Raw genomic sequence first — 26,921 nt, forward strand, 5'->3', positions numbered from 1 at the left:
ATAATACTTCATAATAAGTTTTTATTTTTTGATTTCGGACGTTAAGTTCAGTACTTCTACTACTATTTTCTATTTTTTTCGAAGTTTTAATATGTAGTGATTAACTAGACATACAGGAATTGAAAAACTTCCACACGCACAAGTTTCTTATACTGTTTTGGTCTGACAAAAATGCAATCAATCTTTCCCTACAGTTTGCCCATACAAAATAAACTGGGCTAAATGACCAGCTGCACACTTTTGTGGGACTTGAGAGGATAGTACTAGATGAGAGGTTATGATTCTTTTCGGGTCATTCGTTTTTAAATATTAGGAGAAACAGTAGTCATGCAAAAAGATAGCTCCAGGCTTGCTGCTGTTTACTTGGGATGACAGCAAAAGGAAAAAATATATAATTCTTGCAGAGGGGATTAGGTAGCATATTTATCATTGTCGAGGAGATATTTTGGTTGAATTTAAAATATATTATTTTCATCAATTCAAGGTGAGAATAAATACCTAACTTATTCATTCTTATGTCTGTCTCAGAATACACATCTCCATGTTGCAGTCAACATGACAAATGTGAAACACACCATCTACCAGAAAGCAGCAAACCTGTTGTATATTTGTTTGATGAACAGACTATGCTTTCACCAGATGAAGAGAACAGCATTTGCAATGTTTTTCACTTCACACAAGTCGGATTCCTGGTGTGTCAAAGAAACTGAGTGAACTCAGAGGACTTTTCACTGTCCACATTGTTTGCCACAGTTACGAAACTGAAACAAGAGAGCAATATACGATGTCAAAGGCTGACATAATGACTCAGACGTAGTATTTCATAAACACAAACAGCTACAGGTTCTTTCATCCTTTGAGAGAAAAATGTAGAGTGAGAAATGTGGCATGAAAGAAAAAAAGTAGGACCAGTGCACTTGAGTGGAAATTAGGATTAAAGACACAGTTTCTGACACATGGAAGTTAATGAGGCACAGATGCTTGTGGTATTAGATTAAGTTGTGTCAGTGGTCATTCACTCATGGTACCACAACATGGTACCACAACACTGGATTATAGAAAGTACAGTTGTGTACACTTACCATAAATGTAAATGTTCGAGTGTATTCACTGTTGTAGTCATCACACCTGGGTTATTTGCCTGCAGGTAGACCTCAGTCAGACCAAATACCAGAGACTTAGTATTTCTGCGTCGGTTGCTATTACTTCAGTACTGATGTCAGGTCGTCAGGGGTACAAAAACAGGCAGCCAACGCCATTACATAATTTTTTTCTTGCCCCAAATGTCAGGCGCCCCCCCCCCCCCCAAACAGGGAGCAAAGTTATGGTGGGAAAAACACCACCAGTAAAAAATAAATACCAATTACCCAGTAAGGGGTGAGTAATAGACATACAGAGGAGAGAGAGCTAGAGAGAGAGAGAGAGAGAGAGAGAGAGACAAGGGAGCTGGAGGGTGGGAAATCAGGACAGCAACAGTGAATATACTCGAACATCTACATTTATGGTAAGTGTACACAACTGTACTATGTTCTTCGTATTTCACTGTTGCAGTCATCACACTTGGGTTGATTCCCAAAGCTGAAGAAAGAGTGGAGGCAGTCAAGAAGAGTTGGGGCTGGCTAGTATGCCCTGCAGGACTGCTGTTGCAAAACCCACCCTGGATTTGGAAAAGATAGGTAGGTGGTAATGCTTGGTGAAGGTGTGTACAGAACTCCATGTAGCAGCTTCCAGAATGTCCTTGGTAGGGATCTCATGAGGAATGCTATAGAGGTAGAAGTTGTCCTAGTGGAATGCATTCTGACCCCCTGAGGGGTTGGTTTCCCATGGTGTTTGTAGCAGAAATGGATATAGTGTGCCATTTGGAAATTGTTTGTTTTGAAATGGCCTTGCCCTTTGCCCCGGTGCAAAACTAACTAGTAACTGGTCAGATTTCCTAAAGGCTTTAGTCCTATCCAGGTGGAATCTGAGCTGCCTGTGCACGTCCAAGGAGTGCAGGATGCTTTCCCCTTTATTTTGAGAATTAGGGAGGAAGGTTGGCAAATGGACATATTGGTTGAGAGCCACACTGGACACCACCTTTGGCATAAAGGAAGGGTTAGTCCTGAGGGCGACCCTGTCAGCATGAAAAATAATGAAGGGTTCCATAGCCATAAGTGCTTGTAGCTCAGACACTCTTCTAGCTGAAGTGATGGCCAGAAGCAAGGCTGTTTCCCAAGAGAGGAATGTTAACTCTGCTGATGCTGTAGGCTCAAAGGGGGTAACGTGAGCTTTTCCAGTACAAAGTTATGGTCATAAGTAGGGGTGGGTGCTCTCCTTGGTGGCCTTAAGTTGTTTGCCCCTCTCAGGAACTGCTTTGATGAGAGGGTGAGAGAAGACAGGTGGCTCAGTGTTGTAATGAGCCGAGATGGCAGAGGCATGGTTCTTAATGGAGGAGAAGGATAGGCCTCTGTAGAGTAAATCTCTTAGGTAATCCAGGATTAGAGGTAAGTAGGGCAGTGCTGTGTACTCTCCTTTAGATTGAATCCAGGAACAATACCTTTTCCACATATCAGCATAGGATTTCTTGCAGTGGGTCTTCTGGCTTCAAGAATGATGTCCAGCACCTGCTTGCTTAGGCTGGTCACTGGGGGAGAATTCAAGGAATAAGCCAGTGTGCAAGGCTCAGGGTTTGCAGTTGTGGATGCAGGATCTGTGCCTCCTGCTGGGTGAGGAGGGTTGGGATCTGGGGGTAGGTGCCAGGGTGGCACCGGTGACAGGCTGTGCAGTAGTGGGTACCAGTGCTGGTGTGGCCAGTCTGAGGCAATTAGGATTGCCCTTGGTTTGTCCTGTCTTATCTTCAGTAATATTCTTGTGAGAAGAGGCAGAGGGGGAAATGCATAGATTGAGAGGTTTATCCACTTTCCAGGCCCTGCTGTGAGGTGTCCTGGTGCAGAATTTGCTGAGTTGGTGATTGTAGGGGGAGGCAAAAAGGTCCACCTCTGGGGTCCCCCATTTCAGAGTTAGAAGGCTGAAGGTGCTGGGGTCTAATTGCCACTTGTGTGGGTCTAGTAGATATCTGCTTAAGTCGCCTGCCAGAGTTTTATCTGGCAGGAATTGAGCTTGCAGATGAATCTGCATGTCCAATGCCATGTTCCACATGGCCATGGCTAGCCTGCAGAGTGGGTAAGCGTGGGTTCCCCCCTGCTTGATGATGTACCATGTAACTGTGGTGTTGTCTGTTTTTATTAGCAGGGGTCCTGGTGAGAGTAGGGATTTGAAAGCTGTCAGAGCATGCTGAACACCTAGCATCTCTTTTTGGTTGATGTGCAGATGAATTTGACTTGGGCTCCATTGGCCCTGAATACACTTGTCATCCAGATGTGCCCCCCAGGCATAGTCTGATGCATCTGTGGTTAGGGTCTGGGTGGCGTGGGGTTGAGTAAAGGAAGTCCCTTGTTGTGGTTGCATGCTGCTGTCCACCAGAGAAACTCTGTCCTTAGACAAGGTATGATAGGCATGACTGTTTCCAGGTCCTGAGAATGTTGGCACCAAAGGCTTTTCAAGTACCACTGAAGTTTCCTCATATGCAGTCTGGCATATGGAATTAGTAGAATGCAAGAGGCCATGAGCCCTAGGGCCTGCAGGATTTTCCTTGTGGATAGCTGGGTTCTGGAGGCCATTTCAGTAAAGTAGCCTGTCAGGCTTGTTTTTCTGCAGTAAGGAATGCCATCTAGAATGCTGTATCTAAGCTTGCTCCTGATTTCTTTTTGTTGATAGTGTACCCCAGGGAGGTTAGGAGGTTCTTTACAAATGTCAGGTGCTGCAACAGCTTTTCCTGACTGAATCAGGCAAGCGTTCAAGTACGGGTAAATTTGAATCTTTCTCTGTCTGCAATAGGCAGTGGCTGGAGCCAGGCATTTTGTGAAGACTCTGGGAGCAGTGGATAAGCCAAAGGGAAGTGCAGAGAACTGATAATGCATAGATCCTGCCCTGAAGCGTAGGTATTTTCTGCATGAGACCCTGATAGGGATGTGCAGATAGGCTTCTTTTAGGTCTAGGGTGGCTAACCAGGCACCTTTGGACAGCATAGGAAGAAGCTGCTGAAGGGTGACCATTTTGAAATTTGGTACCAACAGGAAGGTGTTTAGAATGGAAAGATCTAGGATTGGGCACCAGAAAAAGTCTTGAATAAAATCCTTGACCTACTTGTTCTGCAGGAACAGGTTGAATTGCCCTTATGGAGAGCAGGGATTGAATTTGATTTTGTGCCTCTGCCCACTGGTTTAGAGGAAGGTCTGGGAACCCTTTTGGGATTGGCAGTGAGTGGAAGTAAAATTTGTACCCTTGGTGTTGAGGACCCATCAGTCTTTGGTAATGGAGGTCCAGTTTTTTCCATGATGGGCAAGTTTTTCTCCTAGGGGCATGAGCAATTGGGCAGATGTGAGGATTGGAGTTGAGAAGTCATTGTGAATTCTTTCCATAAGGGGGTGGCTTAGCACTCCCTGTTTTAGAAGTGGAGGCACTCCATTGCTTAGATCTCTGCATACCCTGAGACTGTAATCTGGCAGGGTGTCTGTTTCTCTTGGGTCTAGTTTGAGATGGCCTTGAGAGGGCTGGAAAGGCCCAATATTTCGAGGGGCAATGCCTACTGAATCTTGGAGGCTGCACTTGCAAAAATTCTTGACTGTCTGCATAGACTTAGCTTTTTCTTCCATCTTTTTCTAGAACCTCTTCTGCTTTGGTGCCAAACAGATTGTCCTTGTTCAAAGGAGCATCTAGTAATTTTGATTTGACATGGTCTGGCAAGGTCTGTTCCTTAAGCCAGACATGCTTTTTCAGTACAGAACCAGTGACTGCTGCCCTACAAGAAGCTTCTAGGGCATCGAAGCCACATTGCAAGGTATGCTTGCTGACTTGGCTTTCTCTTGTAATTCTTTATTTTCTGCACAGTCTGTAAAAGTAGATAATTTTTGCTTAATAGGTTCCATAATATGCTGTTGGCATTTCAGCATGTGAAACTGGCAATTCAATGCCTTAATGGCGAGAGTTGCAGAGGTGTATACTTTTTTACCCCATCTGTCTAAAGCTCGGGAATCCCTGTCAGAATGGGTGGGATTCTTAGCTGTAGTTGCTTTTATACCTTTAAGCCCCTGGGAAATGACCTCTGGGTCAACAGTAGGATTTTTGAAAATAAATTTGTGAGAGTCAGGGACTGTGTAGTACCTGTCTGGTGTCCTTGGAGCTGGGGGTATAGTATGAGGAGTTAGACTGGATTCCATAAAGACATCCACAACATCCAGAACAGGAGGAATAACTAAAGGTCTATGTTGAGGTAAATCTAAAAATTCTCTGAGTCTTTTTTTGGACTGAGGATAATCCTGGCATTCCCAGTTGAAATGCTCTCTTAAAGTATGAAGGGTTTCACCAAAAGAAAAATCCTCTGTAGGGGAATCAGAGGGAATGGATTCCTCTGCATCTGAATCCTCATAAGCAGATAAAGGCATGTCTTCATAATCAGAAACCTCAAAATCATCGGACTCTTGGTCAGTTAAAGCTACTCGGGACAGGTCTCTTTTTCTCTTAGCAGGGAAAGGGTGGCTTCCCCTAATCAGCATAATCAGGTCTTCTGCCATTTTAAGCATTTGATTTTGTGGCAAGGAAGCAGGTGCTTGAGTTTGAGTCGTCTGGTTTTTTTAGGCGTAGCTCATACTCCTGGCCTTAAAATCTCAGTAGTTTTAGACAGAACTGAAGACATGAAAGAAGTTGTCGGTTTGTGTTGAATAACGGTAATGCGAAGAACTTCCACGGAAGCCGGTGCCTGCACAGCAGCTCCGGACCCATCCAAGGTAGAGACATCCAAAGGTTCCATAGTGAAAGAAGAGTCTTGCGGCATACCAGATTCTGAATGGGTCTTGGTAGTGGCCTGTGAATCCATAGAAGTGGGCATCAAGGGCTGCAAAAGCACCTCACTGAGTACCGGCGAACTGTCGACTAGCTTAACGGAAGCGTTGTCAGCAGTTTTGGACCTGTGCGGTCTGTCTCCATCTTTATCCTTACACTTTTTCAGAAGATCGGTAGTCGGACGGCTTACTGAAGCCATTTTGGAATATGGAGATCGAGAGCGAAAGTATTTAGCGACAATAAGGGCCTGATGATGAATAGTTCGGGCGTTGAAGAAGGCACAAAACAGACAGCGAGATACGTCGTGGTCTGGGCCTAAACAGGTGACACAGTAAGAATGGAAATCTCAGTGTGGTATTTGCTTTCCACAGGTGAGACAATTGTTAACTTTTTCTGACATCGGTTAGAACAAGAAGAAAGGATCCCCAATGGGTACTTAGCTTTAGAAGACTTCAGGATGATTCAATTTTGAAACGACCGCCACTCATGTGAACTGCTTCTGCTTTGGGCTTCTCAGCAAGAAAGACTGATGTAATTGTGTCGGATGCCTGTTTTTATACCCCTGATGACCTGACGTTAGTACTGAAGTGATAGCATATGGTGCAGAAATACTTAGTCTCTGGTATTCGGGCCGACTGAGGGCTACCTGCAGGCAGATAACCCAAGTGTGATGACTGCAACAGTGAAACATGAAGAACATCTGCAATCTGACATCTGTGATGACTTACACGCTGCAAGGATCATTGCCTTGTAGTTTGCTCTATGTCCTGATGTTTTTCTATCCCTTTCTCACAACTGCAGTTTACTACTGCAGTTCAGTTTTGTATCCGGATGTTACTTTAATAGTTACTTCCCAAGGGCAACCTGCATGCTGTAGGGGTCAGTGCATTCTGCAACTGCAGATTAATTCTCCTTCTAATGTTTCTACAGTCAGCTCCTTCTATCGGTGAGAGATGGTCTCCATCCACAAATGATTGTGTCCCTTTCACCCTCCAGTCTGATTCAAGTTTTGATTAACTCAAAATTATGCCCTTTGTTTGCTGTTTCTATGAATTCCCACAGCATTTTGCTTATTCTTAAGAATTCTACCTGTGCTTTGTTTTTTTCCTACCCGCATTGTTTTGATCCTGCATTACTAGATGCTGAGTTCTTGTATTTATAGCTTTTACCTGTGGCCGGCAGTGTCTACATTACTTACAAGTAAGTTTCTTATTTCTTATTACTTACACCTCCAAAATGCCTTAATACATTGGCTGTATTACTGGTGCTAAAAAGTACGCTTATGCTAGCGTTGAAAACTTGTACCTACAAGAGGTTCTAGATAAATGTGTAAAATCTAGGTGACAGAGAATTCAAAGCTAGTTCATAGGTTGGCCCTAGGGCCTATACAAGCCTAGCCATAACAATTCCTTGGCTATTTCTTCCCACAGTATTTACTTCCCTGGACCCCTGTCTAGCAGTGCGACTGACATGATCCCTGGGGTGAATTTCCTATCTCCCATCCAGTCATCAAGGTTCCTTTTGAAGAGGGCCAAAGTGGCGCTCTGCTTGACATGTATGGGCAGTCTATTCCAGAGTCTGGGGAGTTTCTGGGTTAGGAACCTATCCCTCCAGCATGTTTTATTCATTGTGATGACAAGGTTTAGATGCCTGGAGCATGTATCACTGAAGAACTGAGATTTCTTTAAGTGTAGCATGTTCAACAGCTCTGGGTTTGACATGGCCTTGTATGTTAAGCAGAGATCGCCTCTGAGTAAACAATATGTGACAGAGTATAGGTGGAGTTTTTTTAGCCTTTCCAATTGTCGCAGATGTCTTGAGAGGTACATACTAAATGGGGCATTGTATTATATAATGGGTCTAATGAGGGATGAGTATAGTGGGACAATGACCTCCTTTTTTCTGGATGAAAAGCCCTTAGTGATGAGGTGTGCCTGACTGTTGTGGTGATGTGGTTATCGAAGGTGAGACTACTGTCCACCTGTGTCCCTAAGTCTCTTATCACACTTTCAGTGTTTAGTGTATTGCCACCTATGTCATAATTCACGGGTATATGTTTTTTCCCAAAGGGAATAAATATACATTTCTTGGCATTGAGCTTGAGCCCTGGCACCAACCATCTGTTTCTGTAAGGCCCTTTTGCAGAATATCTACATCATTTGGGGATTCAATAATGGCTCCCAGTTTGCAGTCATCTGCAAATCTTGTTAGCCAGAGTCGATTAGTGTTGGCCTGTACTTCAGAGAAGTAGATACCAAACAAGAGCGGTCCCAGGACTGAACCCTGAGATACTCCACTTGTCACTTGACTGGAGCTGGATTTGGAGTCGGCTACTTTTACAGTGTGGGTTCTGTCAGTAAGCCAGTTGGCAACCCATCGAGTGACGTAGAGATTAATGCCCAGCTTAGTAAGTTTATCTATGATTCCAGAGTGGGGGATGGTGTCGAAGGCCGTGGCGAGGTCCAGATAGGCTGTGTTGACCACCTTACCCTTCTCCATGGCTTTGAAGACTGATCTGAAGAAGTCAATCAGGTTCAGCAGACAAGATTGGCCCTTCATGAACCCAAACTGCGTGGGGTCCAGTGTTTGAAGGTGGCCAATGTCTTTGTTTATAAGTTCAATGATAATACGTTCCATGGCCTTGCAGATCAGGTAGTTCCCAGGATCCAAGGTGGATCCCCCCTTCTGGAGTGGGATAACTGTAGGTGTGCACCACTCAGTGGGCATGAAGCCTGAGGTGAGGCTATGATTAAACATGACACTTAGGTGAGGTGCCAGTTCTTTTCGTAGTTCATGTAGTACACAGCCCGGGATGTCATCTGGTCCCATGGATGCTGTAGAGCTTTGGAGAGTGTGTTTTTTTTATCTGTGTGGCCATTATTATTCGAATTTGGCAATCTTTCAGTATTGAGATGGGCCCTTTAGGAGGTAAGAGGGGAGTGAAGTTTGCACTGAATCGATCTGCCAGGATATTGGCAATATCCTTGGGATCAGTATTTTTAATGCCATTCTGTTGTAGCTCAGAGCAGATCTGAGCATTGCCATATAGATTCTTGACATAGCTATAGAATGCCTTGTGGTTGTCTTTGGAAGCTTTAGCAATTTTACTTTCGTGACTAGCTTTGGAGGATTTATGAGGGATTTTAGCTTCTTACTGAGGCTGGTAAGGGAGCTTTTTGCATCCTGGGATTTTCCTCTTTTCTGCAACAGTTTCTTCCTTTTGTTGTCAAGGGACCACCAGATTGGCTTCCTTTTTTGGAGGAGAGTGTCTTGGTTCTACTGGGGATAGTATAATTCATGCATGAGTGGATGTGCTCGTACAGTGCCTTAGTGTAAGATTCAGCAGTCGAACTTTCAGTTCCCGTCTGCATGTTTGTCATGAAGTTTGTCACTTCTGACATGAGTAGCATGAAGATGGCTTTGGAGAAGTTTTTTTTACGGAGGTTTCCTTACTGAGGGGTGGAGGTGGGATGTGGATGTCAAGGGCGATTAGCTTATGGTAACACCTGACCAATGAGGGGGTGACCATAGGTGTGCAGCATCGATTTTCCCATGTTGGTAATGACCAGGTCTAGGATATTGGAGCCCTGGTGCAGCAAATTCCTATCAGTTACATAATTATGTAGGCAGGCTTTCAAGAAAGAAACATAATGGTTATGTATTTCTTTAGCCTGCAGATAAAGATTTGACTTAGAAATATTTAAATAGCTGAATGAACCAGAATTTGTTTAAAAATATAGAGTTGACAGTGTATCCGTGTATACATTTGGCAGATTCTGTACATGTGGTCACCACCCCTGATGTCTTAACTGATTTAGTAGCCACCTGTTGGTACAATAGCCTTCAAATGTATCTGTTGTCCATATGGGATGATATGTTGTCCTTCTGCTAAAAAAGCAGAACACTTTTGTTCTGTGGTCATTTAACTTGTCACTAACAATGCTAACCACAATTAAACAGTGCTTCATTGTAAAGTCAATGAATTTCTAGGAATTTAAAATTATGCACTTACATTTCTTTTTCCATTTTTGTATTTCAGTTCCACTATACTGTAACTGCGATTAAGATGACTGCAAAAAGTTAAATGCAAAGATAAGGCATGCTGCTTATAAGGTTGGAATACCTAAAGGGGTATTTATGCAGGTCAACAGGATAACAACTTGTTATGGTCTTACAAATTAAAATTACACATTTAGTACATCATACAATATATTTATGTTGTTATATTTGGTACAGTTTATGTTGTTGTTCATAGGTGTTTACCAGGCTAATGACCACAAGGGCCTTTTTAAGCCTAGCTATGCATCACAAATCTCTGATAAGTTCTGATACCCTAAGTGTAAGCATGGGCCTGGGAGATGAACCATTTACAGGTTACCTGTGTCCATTAGAGATGTAGGTGCCAAACCAGGGATGAATTTCTGGTTTCCCATCCAATTGTCCAAGTTGCATTTGAATTGGGTTAGGGAGGAACTTTGCTTCACATGTATGGGGAGCCTGTTCCATAGATGGGGTGGTCTCTGAGATGCATACCTATCTCTAAAGCAGGTCCTATTTATATTACAGGTGAGGTTTAAGTCTTTAGAATGGGTAATTCTGGTGTTGTTTGTTTTGTGGATATGCAGGAGATCCATCAGTGTGGGTTCTGACAACACCCTGTATGCCAGGCATAGATCTCCCCTGAAAGCCTGTAGGATACAGAATACAAGGAGAGAGCACTGAAGCAGTCTGCATAGGACATTTTACTTATGCTCTGTATTCTTTTAGTGAGGAACCTCTGTGGACATTTTATTTTTTGGATATGTCTGGTTAGATACATACCAAAGGGGACATTGTACTCACTGACAGGTCTGCTGAATGCTGAATCCAGTGGAACAATGACTTCCTTGGACTTAGATGCCATACTATTGTTTATAAGCTGCACAATATAGAATGATTTCCTCATCACTGTAGACACGTGATGGTCAAAGGCTAGATTACTATCTATGAGTGTCACTAAGTCCCTGACTACTGGGTCAGCTCTAAGGGATGTGTTGTCAATATGATAGTTACCAGGGCTGGATGACTTCCCAAAGGATACTATTATGCATTTCTTGGCATTTTGTTTTAGTAATCCAGAATTAGGCACCGGAGACCAGCAGTTCCAACACACAAGTGATTTAATGTTCAAACACAGCAAAAGGAACACACATCCACAAATAACATAAACGCTGATAAAAACACTTCCCCTTATGTTTTCGTCTCATAGAACTTCATCAGATGGAAAAAACCATCATAGTTACCTAGTTAGATAATTTTTCTTGTTTGAATAGACCAATGAAATCAGTGATTCAATTAGTTACCAAGATACAGAAAGAGTGGACTCTAAACTGCATGTGACTGCATGTTAAACAGACTAGTCTAGCACCATCTGTTGGACAAATAATAAAACACATGAAAATGTATATAAAATCAAGAGTTCACTTAAATAAATAAACCAGGATAAAATAACCTGAATATACATAAAAAATGTAACAAATGTAAAAATATCACAGTTTTGCAGACCTAAGCTTGAGTACAGGTTTTAAAGACACCATATCATTAAGTCCTGAATTGTTGCAAGCATCCAGGGCTAATTGCCAATATAGTTCCCTGTATTCGAGTCTGGTCTCCCATGGCCTACCCCTGAGGTCTATAGGGACCACCTCTATCACGAAAAATTGATAACTCTGCTTTTGGACATGCCTGAAGATGTTTGTACAGGGCACTAATATCATTTTTCTTCCTTAAATCATAAAGGTGTTCATACATTCTTTGTTTTAATGTCCTTTCCGTCTTACCCACATAGAAGGAGTCACATGCCCCACACAAAACAATATATACCACACCTGTGGTATTACAATTTGCATACCCTCTAGTAGTTATATACTTGTTTCTACATTTTAAATATAACATGTCCCCAGTCCATATGTACTTACATTGGGTACAACTTCCACATTTATGTGTACCTTTTTAGTTGCTAATGAGAGTTCCAAAATTGTTATAATGGGAACCTCCTTCCAAAATATGCTTGATATTTCGTCCTTTTTTGTATACACATTTAAGTGGCTTGTCAAATATACAATTTAAATCTGATAAGGCTGCAAATTTTTTCCACTCCTTGTCTATAACTTGTTTGACCAAATTTGTTTCACCATCATATGTGATAGTCAAAGCAGATTGGTAAGGCACCCCTTCTATCTTCATAACTAGCATTGCATAATCAGAGGGGTAATTTTTACCCAAAAGAGGGGCAAACCTAGACTCTCTACCATCCATGACTTCTGTTGACATCCATGAGGTCTGCAAAATTGTGATATTTTTACATTTTTTTATGTATATTCATGTTATTTTATCCTGGTTTATTTATTTAAGTGAACTCTTGATTTTATATGCATTTTCATGTGTTTTATTATTTGTCCACCAGATGGTGCTAGACTAGTCTGTCTAACATGCAGTCACATGCAGGTTAGAGTCCACTCTTTCTGTATCTTGGTAACTAATTGAATCACTGATTTCATTGGTCTATTCAAACAGGAAAATTATTTAACTAGGTAACTATGATGTTTTTGCCCATCTGATGAAGTTCTATGAGACAAAAACGTAAGGGGAAGTGTTTTTATCAGCGTTTATGTTATTTGTGGATGTGTGTTTTTTTTGCTGTGTTTGAACATTAAATCACTTGTGTGTTGGAACTGCTAATCTCTGGTGTCTAATTTTGGATTACTAGTTAAGTTTTGGCACTTTTACCACATCTTGGCATTTAGTTTTAGTCCATGGCTCTGACACCAGTTGTTTGTCTGTGTCAGACTCTCCTGTAGAACATTTGTGTCAGTGTGAGATTCAATGGCAGCTCCTAATTTCTAATCATTTGCAAATTTATTCAGCAAGACACCACTGACATCAGCTTTGTCTTCTGAGAAGTAAATGCTAAAAAGGAGCTGTCCAAGGACTGATCCTTGAGGGACTTCACTTGTGATTGGCCTGTTTGTAGGAGCAGGCTCCCCAATTCTAACTTCTCGGGTCCTGTCTGTGAGCCAGGTGGCTATCCACCGGGTGACATACAGGTTTGTACCTAACCTCTTGAGTTTGTCAACAATGTCCAAGTGAGGTATTGTGTTAAATGCCTTGGCCAGGTCAAGGTAGGCAGTGTGAATGATTTTACCCTCATCCACTGCTTTGGTGACCTTCTCAAAGAAGTTCACCAGGTTAAGTAGGCATGATCTGCCCTTGACGTAAACAAACTGGGTTGGGTTCAGTATCTGGAAGTTTACTACATCTCTGTTGATCATATCAATGATAATTCTTTCCATGGCTTTACATACGAGACTACTGAGACTTATGGGTCTGTAGTTTCCAGGGTATGTAGATGGCCCACCTTTGTGCAGAGGGATGACTGTTGCCTTTCTCCATTCATGAGACGTGAAGTCTGTTTGAAGGCTACAGTTAAACAGTAATTCCAGAGGCCCTGATAGGTCATGTTTCATGCTATTTAGAAGGCATCCTGGGATATTGTCTGGGCCCATTGATGCAGTGTTCTTGGTCTTAGAGAGAGCATTAAGGACCTGTTCCCTAGTGATAGTAGGGGGAGTTATATTTGATGATATTTCCTGAGAGAAGGTTGAAGGGGAAAGAGGCGTAAAGTTGGTGCTGAATTTATCAGAGAGGAGGTTTGCTATATCTTCTGGCTCAGTATAAGCAGCTCCATTTACAATGAGCTCTGCACACAATTGTGTATTGCCTTTGAGGTTGCGGACATAGCTAAAGAATGCTTTTTGGTTGTCCTTGGCCTGGGAGGCCAAACTTACCTCAAATTTGGCTTTGGTAGACTTTATTTGTCTTCTGAGTTGTTTGTTTAGTTTGATGAGAGTGCTTTTATCCTGCTGGGTGCTGCACCTCCTAATTTTTGCCAAGATTTTCTTCCTCCTGTTATACATATGATTGATTTTGTCATTCCGTCAGAGTGGCTTGTTTTTTGAGTTAGTTCTGTACTTCTTCCCGGTGGGTGCAGCTGCCTCTATGCAGCTATTAACATGCTTGTACAGGGTTTCTGTGAACAGCTCTGCATAGGCAGCAGTGTTCTCAGGGTTTATGGGGGCTTGAAATTTTGCCAGGTTCTTACTTAACAGCAGGAGGTTAGCCTTAGAATAGTCCCTGAATATTCCAGGTTTAGCTTGGGGGTCCAGGTTTTATTTTTACTTCAAAGTAGACCATTTTGTGGTCTGACCTTACCACGGAAGGCATTACAGTAGGAGGAGTGCAGCATTCTCCTATAATAGTGAGGACCAGATCCAGTATGGTTGCCACCCCTGTTTTGTGTACTGACTATCTGGTCCAGGGAGTTTGTGTTTACAAAATCTAGGAATGTGCATATACATTTGGTGTTGTATAGGATTCCCAGTTAATAGAGGGGTAATTAAAGTCACCCATGAATATGGTATTGGGCTGGATGGGTAATGTTTCTAATAAGTTTAAATACATGGTACAGGTTTGGGTTCCTGGGTCATGGAGGGAGGACCTACAGCTTGCAAGGAAATGGTACAGGATTTTGCCTATGGTGATTTGAACATGGAGCAGCTAAAGTGCATTGTCCTGTTTGACCAGCCTTGGACTATATTTATTTTTGATGTAAACAGAGACACCTCCACCTTTAGTCCCTGAATGTGAAGTAGCTGGTCTAAATGTGTGGAAGGCATTATAACCATGCACTGTTGGTGTGCTATTCGTGGCTTTAAACCATGTCTCAGTGACTGCATAGATGTCAGCATTCTCTAGGGTAAAGAGCTTCTAGGGAGAGGAGTTTTTTGTTTAGACTCCTAGCATTCGGCAATAATTCCTTTAGATTTTCTTGGTTTTGTGCTTTTGTGCTTTTTTTACAAGTATTAATCTTGACAGAACAATTTTTTTGAAGGAATCAGTTTTTTCATGGACACAATGAGAGGGTGATTTAGCCCACAGAAAGAAAGAAACCATTGTGCCAGCTTGTTGGCGTAGGCTCTGACTGGTGTATGCAGACTGAGAGGTCTGAAATTCATGAGTTCTGTTCCTAGAGGGGAAAGGTACATGATAAATATCCATAAACTGAAACTCAGAGCTAAATCTTCCTCAACAACTTTAAATTCCTTCATTAGCTGGGATGATAACTACATATATACTGTATCAGATGAAGACTGACTCAGATGTCAGTGCTTAAATGGCGAACAAAGTCCAGAACTCGCCATGTAGCACATGGCAAGCATTTCAACAAGATGATTACTTTGGAATTGTTTCTATAAGGCAATTGCTGAGCAGAACAGTTCAAAAATGGCCTGGTTTGTGATTCAAGTTGAATTCCTTTGCAGTTTGATCTTCAATGTTTATTTTTATTTATTTATTGATAAAAAAGAACACTCCACATTTTAAGCAACCAGTGTCCAGGGAAATCAAACTGCATGCCAGAATAGGCCAGCCATAACTTACAAGTCAACCTGAAAAACTTTTCATATACAATACATATACAATGTACTCTCCTTTCAAGCAGCACTAATCTGCAGAGCACCAGTTTCACTCTACTAAACTGCAGTTGTCTACATAGGAGAGCAAAATTTATTTTAAGAGCACATAAAGTCTAATTTAAACACTGTAGCTGGTGAAAGCACTAACACAAATGCATTGTAGAAAGACAGACTGAAATGGCAAGACAACCAGTGAGAAACAAGCCTCTGTCTTCCTACTTCCAACAGGAGTCTCCCTTTACAAAAACATTTCATACTTACAGGAGTTGGTATTCATCTCTCGCTGAGCAAGCACTTAAAACCAGATTATACTCATATGTTCCATTCCAATCAGTTCTCCTAATCACTTAATATGCAAACAATCTCCTGTAACACTTCAGTAATTATACTTATTAATTATATATTTTAGATAGTTCTAATTCATTAATCTTTATATCAAAGATTTTTTTTATTTGAAATCTGTCAAACAAATTTACCTGATGGGATAATCTGCAGCACTGAGGTTGATGAAAAAATCCCAAGGCCAGTCTTTCATATTCAATAAATCCTTCATGCTCTGCAAATACATGGTAAGCAGGCTCGCACCTCCCCATATTGTAGCCATTCGCCATGAAGTTAAGCGCACATTCTGGAATTTCTGTGCAAAGGTAGTCACTTGCCTGTGCAGGTAGTTGGATCTCTGTTTAAATGGTAACCATATTAGTGTTACAATATATATCCGGAGGAACATTTCACTTCTACACAGAAATACAGACAGACAAAGCCAAGTAATACTATCTGTACTGTACTGCTACAACAATGACATGATTCCAAACATATAATATTTCATTGGCTTCACAAAATCTCTATCACACAAAAATCTTTCTTTTAGCCATTAAGCCAGTAAAAATTACATCAAATGGCACCTATTAAAGGACAGCTCTACCCAAATGTCAAAACACTTTTCCTTTATTTGTTTAACCCAAGTGTGGCATGTAAATAATAAAAATAATTTAAGTATTATCCCACCTTGTGTTCTGCCTGAACATGTTTCTGTTTTGTTCAAGTTAACTCTTACTTTATTTCTTTACAGAATTTGCCTCTTAATCTTTTACATCATACTGGTAATTTCAATAAGGAAGAGGTAGGTACATTTTAGGCATACAACACTGAAAAAAAGTACAATTAGGTAGGGTACTGGTTCTAGCTGTAGTGCCAAATAAAGTTTTAAATTTAAGTACTTATATATGTGTTATTAGTCATGAGGACAAAGTTCAAATGTCATCTTGACAGTGCACCCTGGAACTGCTGCTTTGACCTTGAACGAAAGCAAGTGTTTCAAATTTAATGTTCAAATGTGCCTGTAAAGGACAATGACTTCTGTCAGAATAGAAACACCTTGGTGTGTAAAAGGAAATTATTGGATTCCCTGACAATACACTGACTCATTTGTGACCGACCCACAAAAGAGTGAACACAAAGTAGTGAAACCCCTGGAATGTGAACAACATTCTCTGACACATGAATAGAAAAAGCATCCTCTGATATGGGGAGCATTCTTCCATCTCTCTGCTACTTACATATACCAGCTTTGAGGCTGTAGTCATGGAGAACGAGAAAATCTTAGGTGCAATGGCAAGTCGACCTTCTGAGAAAAAGCCTAACAATTGCACGCTAGTGATCGGCCATGTGAATTCTGATTACCAGTACTTCAGGAACAAGTCTAGCTTCCAATTACTGAATGCATCCTATTATGCTTATCTTGATGGTAACAATGTCAATGTGCATCAAGTTTCGTCAGTAAAAGAAGTGTTTTTGTTTCCCTTCTTTACATTAGGCCACAAGTGGAAAGATGTTAAAAATCTTCATCTACCTTCAAGGATTTATACATAAGCCAAAAATCTGTCTGATAAATACAGAAGATTTAAACAGCATTTTGAACTCATAACACAACTTTAGGATGTCTTAATAAATATGGTAATGTACAAGTCTCTTTGTTCTATCATACTGCATAAAAACACACATGTAAAACAGAGAATGTTTTCATGCCTTAACTGATTACAAGAATTAAAGCATTCCAAGAATTGCAGGAAAACTTGTGGAATACACTAACCAAAACAAGAACGTAACATATGAAAGGTACAAACTTTTTACCAGTGTGCAAATTGACTTGTACAACAGTAACTATGTCACAAAAGGTGAAAAAAGAGTCATTTCATGTGAGTTTTGATAAATACTGGAACAGTGAACAGAAACTGAACTCTTTATGGAATCACATCTGACATAATAAAAGCATTTTAATGGAGGTGGACATTATACTACAAAAAGAACAAGGTAAATATACAGTGTATCCCAAACTAGTACAGCTTTATTCACAGCAAATACATTGAGATAATTTGAATGTGGGAGTTGTTGTCAAACACAAACACAAATAAAATTAAAAGAATGCAAGTGAGTCAGCAAAGACAAATACATTTAGAGAGTCGGTGCTAGTTTTATTCCTAGGTATCCATTAGATATTTTAATGGCATACATTTAGTATATGTGTCACATCTTTAAATTTAGGCTTGACAAAGCAACTATATGGGGGGGGGTGGAATGGGGGGATAGTAGCACATGACTCTGGAGTAAAATCAGAAAGTTCGGTCTGTTCTTTGGGGGGGTGGTGGAAACAGTCTGCAAGCTGATAAACACCTCCAAATGTCCTAGCTACACACTCCCATTCGGAAGAATAATAAGCAGGGAATCTAATTTCATATGTGGGTGCCACGAGGATCTCATACTGTTTCCAGTTAGTATAAGCTGAGCAAACTTTTTTTCTGTCCTTTCTTATTAATAGAGAATCACATTGGGCCAGTAATAATGCATCTCTGTCACTCTTGTAAGAAGGCTGTTCTTGACCTTTTGGCCACCTACAGTCACAGTTACATCTATTATTCCCAGACAAGTTCTACAGGATGTAGTATTCTGTGAACTTATTTCAAACTCTATCCTTTAGGCTTATTCAGAATCACAAGCTATTGTTCAGGACAAGAAAGCTGTCTCCTTTGCCTGTCTGCAGGGTTAGAACACACTGCTTGTTCTGCACAGGAAAAAGACTAAGGCATAGGACAGTATAAAGCTGAAGGATTGTGAATGTACACAGTCCAGATATCATAACTGTTTAACAGTCCAGACTGGGCACCAACTGCTGCTACACAGCCTGGACCAGGCACCATCTGCCATTACACAGTCCAGACCAGGCACTGACTGTTGTTACACAGTCCAGACTGGGCACCAACTGTTGTTACGCATTCCAGACCAGCCACCGACTGTTGTTATACAGTCCAGACCAGGCACTGACTGTTGTTACACAGTCTGGACCAGGCACCCACTGCTATTACACAGTCCGGACCAGGCACCCACTGCCATTACACAGTCTGGACCAGGCACCCACTGTTGTTACACAGTCAAGACCAGGCACCGACTGTTGTTACATAGTCCAGACCAGGCACTGATCATTATCCATTGTACAAAACCATACACATCAGTATGTGAAAAGTCCTTAAATGGTATTAACATTGGTGTGGGGAAAAATGCCATGTTTACTTAGTGCAGGTGGTTTTAATTAAGTCACCAATACATCATTCAGCATCTCAGATGACAACCTACTTTCCGACATTTTTGTAGATTAACCAGTCAATGACCACGTGATTATGGAGCTTCAATTTATACCATGGTGGAGGATGTCCCCCATGTGAGCCATACAATGTTTTGCTATTTTAGCTGTGCCATAAAATAAATGCCATTCCTTGCCAGACAGTTTCAGGTGAAATCACTCAACACTAAGACATTTCTTTTAACACTCAGGTCTTCAATAACAGCATGGAAAACCTTAATTCTGAGCAAGCTGTTAGCAGAGTGTCTGTGAACAGTTGACCAAATTATCTTATCAAGTCCAGTAAAAGTATCTGACACTATTAATTGTACAAATTAACTTTTCCATTAAATAATCCTCATTTTAACCAGCACATAAGTGTAGAATGACAACAGCTTCCTCCGTTTCTTTTATTTACAGGGCATTCAGTATTGTAACATTTTTCTGCATTAAGAGTCATTCTACCACCATGTAGAAAAAGATTATCTTTCTTTATCCTTTCAGCAATGCATTTTGTGACAAGTCAAGAAAAATACATGATCTAGTGTTAAAGCCCACCTCAGCAACATACAGGTGCCCAGTTGTAAGAGCTTGTTTCCTTCATCAAGTCACTATGGCCCTTGCTAGATGCAAGGCAGTGTATTTTTTTTTCTGGAACTGCACAGATAAGGAAGTTTTAACAGTAAATACAATAGCTGCCTCAAATGTAGAGCTACTTCTTAGAAAAGTCAAATTGCTAGCTACAGATTTTTTTCTTGAATCATTTCTCCCTATTGCCTGCTGATCATCAGCTTTTTTATTCATACCAGTGACCTGAAGGGTCATCATCTGGACAGTCTTCAGGGTTTTCTGGATACGTAACACTTTTATGCCATTAAAAAGAAAGATACTAACAGTGTGTTGTTTAAGTATAATTTGGTAAATAACTACTTAATAATAGTTTTATTTATTTAATTTATTCATTTATTGATTGACTGATTGCAGTTGATCACTTGAATGTAGATTTGAAAGTTACAATTAAACAACATATTAAAAATGACAGAAAAAGCACCTGATAAGCCTACATCAAAAGATATTTAAATACCTCACCTGCAGTACAGCTGCATTAGAGCTGTGCATTATTTAATGTACTATTGTTTATCATAGTCACACATTTCACATTTTTATTATCTCTTATAGTTGTTCAACACATGTATGTTTTTAAAGCATTGAACTCGTTTCATTTGCTGGTAGGTACATGACACACTGGAAATTATTTAAATGCTTTTTGACTTCTACTGTGATTAAATAGTTTTTATTAAGTTCTGCTTTTTGCTAAATAAGGAAAGAAGAAAAGCACTTAATTTAGTTTTATTAAGGCCTCTTTTTCATACCGTTACAATCATGTGTTTGTTATAACTGAAACAACAGTTGCACACAGTTTAAGTCCATTAAGGTTAAGTTGCTAAGCACCTCACAACTTCATTACTGCACAAGTGATACGATTTTACATAATTAAAAAGTAAAAAAAAAATCCCAAAATGATATTGGCCAAATCATTTACCAAATAACATTGGCAAACAGTAAATTAAACAATATAACTTTTTTGGGGTGGCATCATATATTTTCTTGCAACCCAATAATACAGTGTTAGGACTTCTCTACATGATGTGTCTATGCCCAAGTTTAGGAAAAGAACATCTCTGCCTCTCTTTCTCTTGTTCCTGAACAGAAAAAGCTGGCATATAAATATAAATAAGGAGCCTTCTAGCAAAGGCCAGAGGCATTCTTTTAGTAGGGATACACATTGTGAATATGTTTACATGTTTGTGTGTGCATATATGTGTGTGTGTATTTGTTTGTGCATATGTGTATGTGTGTATCTATCTATCTATATATATATATATATATATATATATATATATATATATATATATATATACATATATATATATACATACACACACACGTGTGTATGTGTTTCTACGTGTTTACATGTGTTTGCGCGTGTGTGTGTGTGTGTGTGTGTGTGTGTGTGTGTGTGTGTGTTTGTGCACTTATGACTGTGTGTGCAAATGCATATGTATGTGTGTTTGTGCATGTGTGAGCATGTTTTTGTGCATGCACATGTGTGTATGTCTATATTCAAATCAGGCTGAATGAATTCTAATGCAGCTCTTTGTCCCATTTCTTTAATTGCAGAAAATCCTGCTCTGCACTGCAGTGCCTACATTTTCAGCCACTCTTGAAGTTATTACCCCGACCCACAGATGAGTATCTCAGTGCTTGCATGCACCTTGTAAAGGCCAGAAAACAGGTCAGCAGTCACTGGACTTGGCATAACAACATGGGCTGCTGCAAGCAAAAGACACTTTTAGTGCATGTATCTTCTTACAGGAGGGTCACACATCTGCTTTCAGAAAAAAATGAAATAAAATGGGGCAAAAGGAGGGGAATGATGCCAGCCATACTAAAAGTAAGTCGTCAACATTTCTGGATTACCTCATCAGAATGAGGAATGATGCAGGAACTGGATATAATTATATTTAAGTAAGGAATTTCCATGACCACAACTTTTCAGTACATTTTAACAAACAACTACTCTTCCAAAAAAAGCAAAGCCAATATTTAGTACTTTAGGATAGTGTAGTTTCTAAAGAACAGCTTTATGATATAATTACACTGGAGGCTGGCCATGGTTAGGACTTGTACTTCAGGGATGCAGAAAACTAAAACTGGACATTCCTTAATGGATGCTGTGAGTCACCATGATACACTGAAGACTGATGGTGACTGCTTCTTTATCCATAAAAGACTGTCTTAAGTCATAACGTACCTCTCTAAAGGGAAAAAGCACAGTTAATTGAACACTTTTTTGGCTGTAGTCTTCATATTTCAAGTACACCTTATTCATGTCTGTAATACATACTGGCATCTCTTTCATTTCTGATATTCTAGAAAAAGTCTGACTTGAAACAAGCAAAGGTTTTATGTATTCTGAGAGTCTTTGGAAATTATGCAGGAGAGATGATTGCAAAAAAAGATTTCATGCATTTTGAGGTCCCCAGCAGCATTAAACTTAAAATTGGGGCCTCTACTAAAGCAAGTTGTTGCCAATCCCATCGGTCCATTCCAGGAAACACATTTCGTTCGTCAGACGCATATGTGGCACTAATTAATATACTTATGAACTACAAGACGATGTATTCCTGTGCTCAGACTTATAAGCAACTGATATTTCATTTTGTGTTTTATTAATTTATGAAAAACTTTTCTTGTGGAACATTTTAAAGAGTTTACGGTTAAAATGTGTACTAGATCAGCACTAGAAAATTCTCCAATTACCTTTCACAAGTAGCACGGGATTCAGAATATATTCTAAACATGGTAACAGAAAGCCTTTGAAACACCTGCTCCTACAGCTGAAGAAATATAGATACTGCATTTTTGACCCATTTTTCTTTGCCCCTAAATATCTATACTTCCTCAGAACATATATCAATAAAAAAGAACGATTGGGACCACTACAGGTTCATATGGGTTCACTTGGTCTACTTTCCCCAAGACTTTTTGGGTTTCAAATACTTCGACAGGAATGGACTCCATTCTTAAGTCAAAGTATAATTAAAGATCATGAAATTAGTATTGTTTTTTTTGATATTAGCCAAAAGTGCTCTTCACAGCACCCACAATTTGCAAAGAACTGACTCCTTCTGCAATTCATACAGATTAGCATGTATCGGTAGCATATCTAAATAAGACTCTAAGTTCTTTTTTATAAGATCCATTGCTCTTAATACTACTGTAACTCTCTGAGTATCCTTATTCTGCATTGCCCTTGTTTCCACCCGTAAATCCTGGTACTTTATGACTTTCTATCTCTCTCTCTACATAAGGTGCTGTAATCAGTAGGTGTATCAATTTCAATGATCAATGCTACTTTTATCTTTTTTCCTGGACTACTATATCAGGTTTTCTTGCATCTATTTTTTTGAACTGTTGGTAATGGGCAATCTCATGTGATATAAACTTTATCATTCTCTATAATGCTTTGTGGCTCATGGTTCCAATGCTTCTCAGCTACTTCAATATTGTTATGTTTGCACAATCCCCAATGCGACAGTCATGCTATATTTTTATGCCTTTCAGGATACAGGCCCCTCTGCCCTTAGTGTATCATACCCAGCAACAAGATGTGAGACTGTTTCTAATTTTGTTTTACAGAAGCTGCGTTTGCCTGCTGCTCCCACATGTTCAATGGACTTTGTAAACCAACGTGTACATAATCGACTATCCTCAGCTGCCAGTTTAGGTTTAAATTCACCCATCCTTAACCATTCCTGAGTCAGATCCTGACTGACATGTAGTTTGTTCCAGGAGTTGCTATACTGGCAAATACATCTATGCCTTTTCTACATTTCTTGTCTTCTCATCTGATCCTTCACCTTATATTCTTTCTTTTGTTTTTGGCACATTTAGTTGCTGCCTGATTTTTATCTACTTCTCGTTTGATTTCCATTCCTGCTTGACACCAATATGCTTCTGTTAAACTTAGCTGGGAAGTCATCTCGGATTTGTTCTCCAAGTTTAAGAACTTTCACAACGGTTGGATCTGATGAGATCAGCAGATATGTATGCAGTCCTATGATTGCAGATCTATACAGGTAATTCGATTTCAAGGAGGTCTGTACCTCTTTCAGAACAAGAAATATATAATCTTGGTACACACAATTTTTTCTGTGTCATTTGATACGTATGATGCACTTTCTTATTTTCCTGTCCAACTGATCCAATACTTTTTGGGGCCAGTCAAGAAAAGCAAACTGGTTTATAGCTTGGTCTTTGGACCTAGATGTCAGGCTGTTTTCAGTATTAATTTTAGTCTTCTAAAACATTCCTTACTGAGATTTGTTTACATTTGTTCATGTTTCATTGTTGATCCATCATCAGTTCCCAAAGTATTCATAAACTCCATTCTGCTCAAGTTCCTTTATATCACATTCCTGTCCCAGGCTCATATTTTCTTGCTGCTGCAGTTTTCCTGCTTTAAATGTTGCTTTTGCACATTTATCAAGGCCAAATGACATTCTAATATCATCTGAGAAAGATTTGAACACTTTAGCTCCTCAACTGATAACTATACAGTTTTAAATCATCCACAAAAAATGATGAGAAGTCTTCACTCTGTGTTGTTTTCTAGGAGCCAAATTGTAACCATGACCTAATCTGTTAAATACACCGCTTAATGTATTAAGGGCAAGACAAAAGAACAGTGCCAACAAAGTCACCCTGGAATATCCCCTTTGAATTTTTATCCCTATAATAAATTGTTTGGCAGTTGGCTTAGGGGATTAAGGAGCTAACAAGCATTTTCCAGTGGTCCAGTGGTGCAAGGTTTGATTCCCCTCAGCCTCCATTGTCTAACTGTATGACTGAGCAAATCATTTAACCAGACACTGTTCCAGGGCATAGTGTGAAAAAGGCCCATGGAGATCAGTGCTGAACCCTGGAAAACAAACACAAATAAATAAATTAACTAAGTAATTGTTTCATGGTCATTGTAATGCAATTAATCAATCTAGGGTGTGTCTTATAAATCAGTACACACTCCTTTATCCATGAATGTCTTGTTATAATCTATCCATGCGGAGCTTAGACTTTTCCCCAGTTTACAATTCTCCATTATGACTTTATTTAACAACAAATTATTTTTTATTCAACATGATTTTCTTTTGCTACCAGTTCATTCTATTGCCATGATTGAGTTTTCTCCTAAATGACTATAACCTCTGTCAGCATCAATTCCACAATGTAGTTTACACATCATCATAAAGCAAGTTATTGGTCTGTAGTTGTTAAGATAGTTTGCAGGTTCACTCTTAAGGAGGAGCATCTTTTTTCCTGTTATTAACGCCGGTTGGTGTCTGTTCGGGATGTGCATATAAGTAGTTCTTACTCTCTGCTAAATTTTCATGTAAAGATGTTTAGCCAGAAGTTGGGTACTGCATCTGGGCCTGGGGGTTTTCCACTTAGGAGCTTTTCTTAATTTTCCTTATACATTTCTCTGGTGGTTACTTCATCCCATTTCATACCATATACATTTGAACTTCTGACTGTTTTACTTCTATCCATTCAGCATTTTTGTTATGTTTTACATGGTCTTCATAGATATTTTTCCAAAGTGTGCTGATGTCTTCATTTTTGGTGGCATTTCTTCCCAATTCTCTATAAAACATTTTGGTGTCATCAATTAATTGCTTATTTTGTACTTTTCCTTTGTATTTTTCTGCATATCTTCTATTTTTCTCAGCCTGTGCTGACATCTTTAGTTTATTATTTGTAGTAGTGTATGACAGATCCTGGTCTGTTCTGATACTGCACAATACTTTTATCATGTCTACCTTTCTAAGTATTTCTGTTGATCTGTTCCTTCTTCTATACTCTTCTAACATTGATACTTCCTATTTTATTTTTCAATAGTTTTCTTTATTCGATACTTCCATGATGGCATTTGATTTCTTCCCTTCCTTTCCCTTATTGCCCTGTACTTTTATGGTAAGACTTCATCTCCTATTAATTTAGCTCCACAGTAATATATCCTATTTACTTCAGTTATATCATATGAATTTCTGTTAATAGTCTTAATTGCTGTGCTCATTTGTTTTAGCAGACTTCTAACATGCTATGTCTTATTGCAGTTTTGTAATCTGTTTTTTTCATTGATCTTAATATGTCTATCCATTTCTGTTAAATCAGGCAACTCTTCCCTTAGAAAAATTATTCTAAACTGAGGACACATTCTTTTTTCTTTGTTTCCTGTAGGCGCTCTACAGAAAGTTACAAAACATCTTCCTGTGGCATATTCTTTTCAGCTGCATCCTGTGTCATCCATTGCTTTTTCGCAAGGGATCTCACTGGCCTATCACTCTATAATGTCGACTGCATCAGAGTTGCCACTGTTTCCTGCTCCCTCCCTTACTATGCAAGCCCAGCTGAACCTTTCTACTGGCTTGCTGCTGAAGATTTCAGAGTATCTCCATGTGGCAAGTGATCAGACGCTTCTCATTCCACCTGGTTCTCCATACTTCAGAGATTCGTTGTTCCATCATGCTGTGAAGTTACCAGGGAAGGACTTTCTACAGTAAATCCTTCACCTTGCAGGCAATCCATAACTTAAGTTTCTATTTCTTTAATTTCTTCATTACTAATTCTATTATCTCTCTTTCTTTTCTTATTTTTAGTATTGTAAATTTTTCCATAACTGGATGCCTTTACCTGTATTTCTTTTTAAATAACTTTGGTGCTGCTTTTTTGTATTGTTTAGTTTTGCTTTCTACTTTGCATAAATATTGCACCATTTTAAATTTCTCTTTCTTTCCCATGTCCATGTTTCTTCTTCAGATGTCTTCAACTCTACTTATTACTCCTTATTTTGGGAAATCATTGTTCCATCATGCTGTGACATGACTTGTGTTAGTCTTTTTACTCTAAATCCTTCACTTTGCAGGTATTCCACAGCTGCAGTTTCTATTTGTTTAACTTGCACGTTACTAATCTTCTGTTCTATGTGCATTTGTGATCTTATTTTTTGTACTGTGAACTTTTCCATATTGTACCTTTGCCTGTACTTCCTTCAAGTATCTTTCAAGCTGCTTTTTTGTTTTGAATGGTTTGACTTTCTCCTTTGCATAAATATTGCTCAATATCAGACATCTCTTTCCATCCCAAGTCCATGATTATTTTTTATACCTTTCAAAAATCTCTAGGTTTTGTTCTTTATATTTTTGCACTTCCTCTGTTGGTTCTTTTTCCAAAATGGACAAAGTTTCTTGGTCTATATAATGTTTTTCATGGATCTGTCATATTTATGAACACAAATTTGCATTTAAGCTAGTTTTTCTTGTGCAAGTACTTTCTTTCCTTTAACTTCTCTC

At 39.6% G+C, this 26,921-nt stretch overlaps 1 protein-coding gene across 1 annotated transcript in view; it reads right to left on the bottom strand.

Annotated features, from left to right (window-relative positions):
- The window catches only part of XYLT1 (xylosyltransferase 1), a 1,579,383-nt gene that overhangs the window by 671,971 nt on the left and 880,491 nt on the right, over positions 1 to 26,921 (bottom strand). The window contains exon 4 of the mRNA XM_044089152.1: positions 15,869 to 16,071. Within this exon, the coding sequence (XP_043945087.1) occupies positions 15,869 to 16,071 (203 nt within the window). The remainder of the gene's footprint in view (positions 1 to 15,868; positions 16,072 to 26,921) is intronic.

Source organism: Protopterus annectens, chromosome 12.part0 (assembly GCF_019279795.1).
Source record: "Protopterus annectens isolate FY-2018-M chromosome 12.part0, PAN1.0, whole genome shotgun sequence".
Lineage (NCBI taxonomy): Eukaryota > Metazoa > Chordata > Ceratodontiformes > Protopteridae > Protopterus > Protopterus annectens.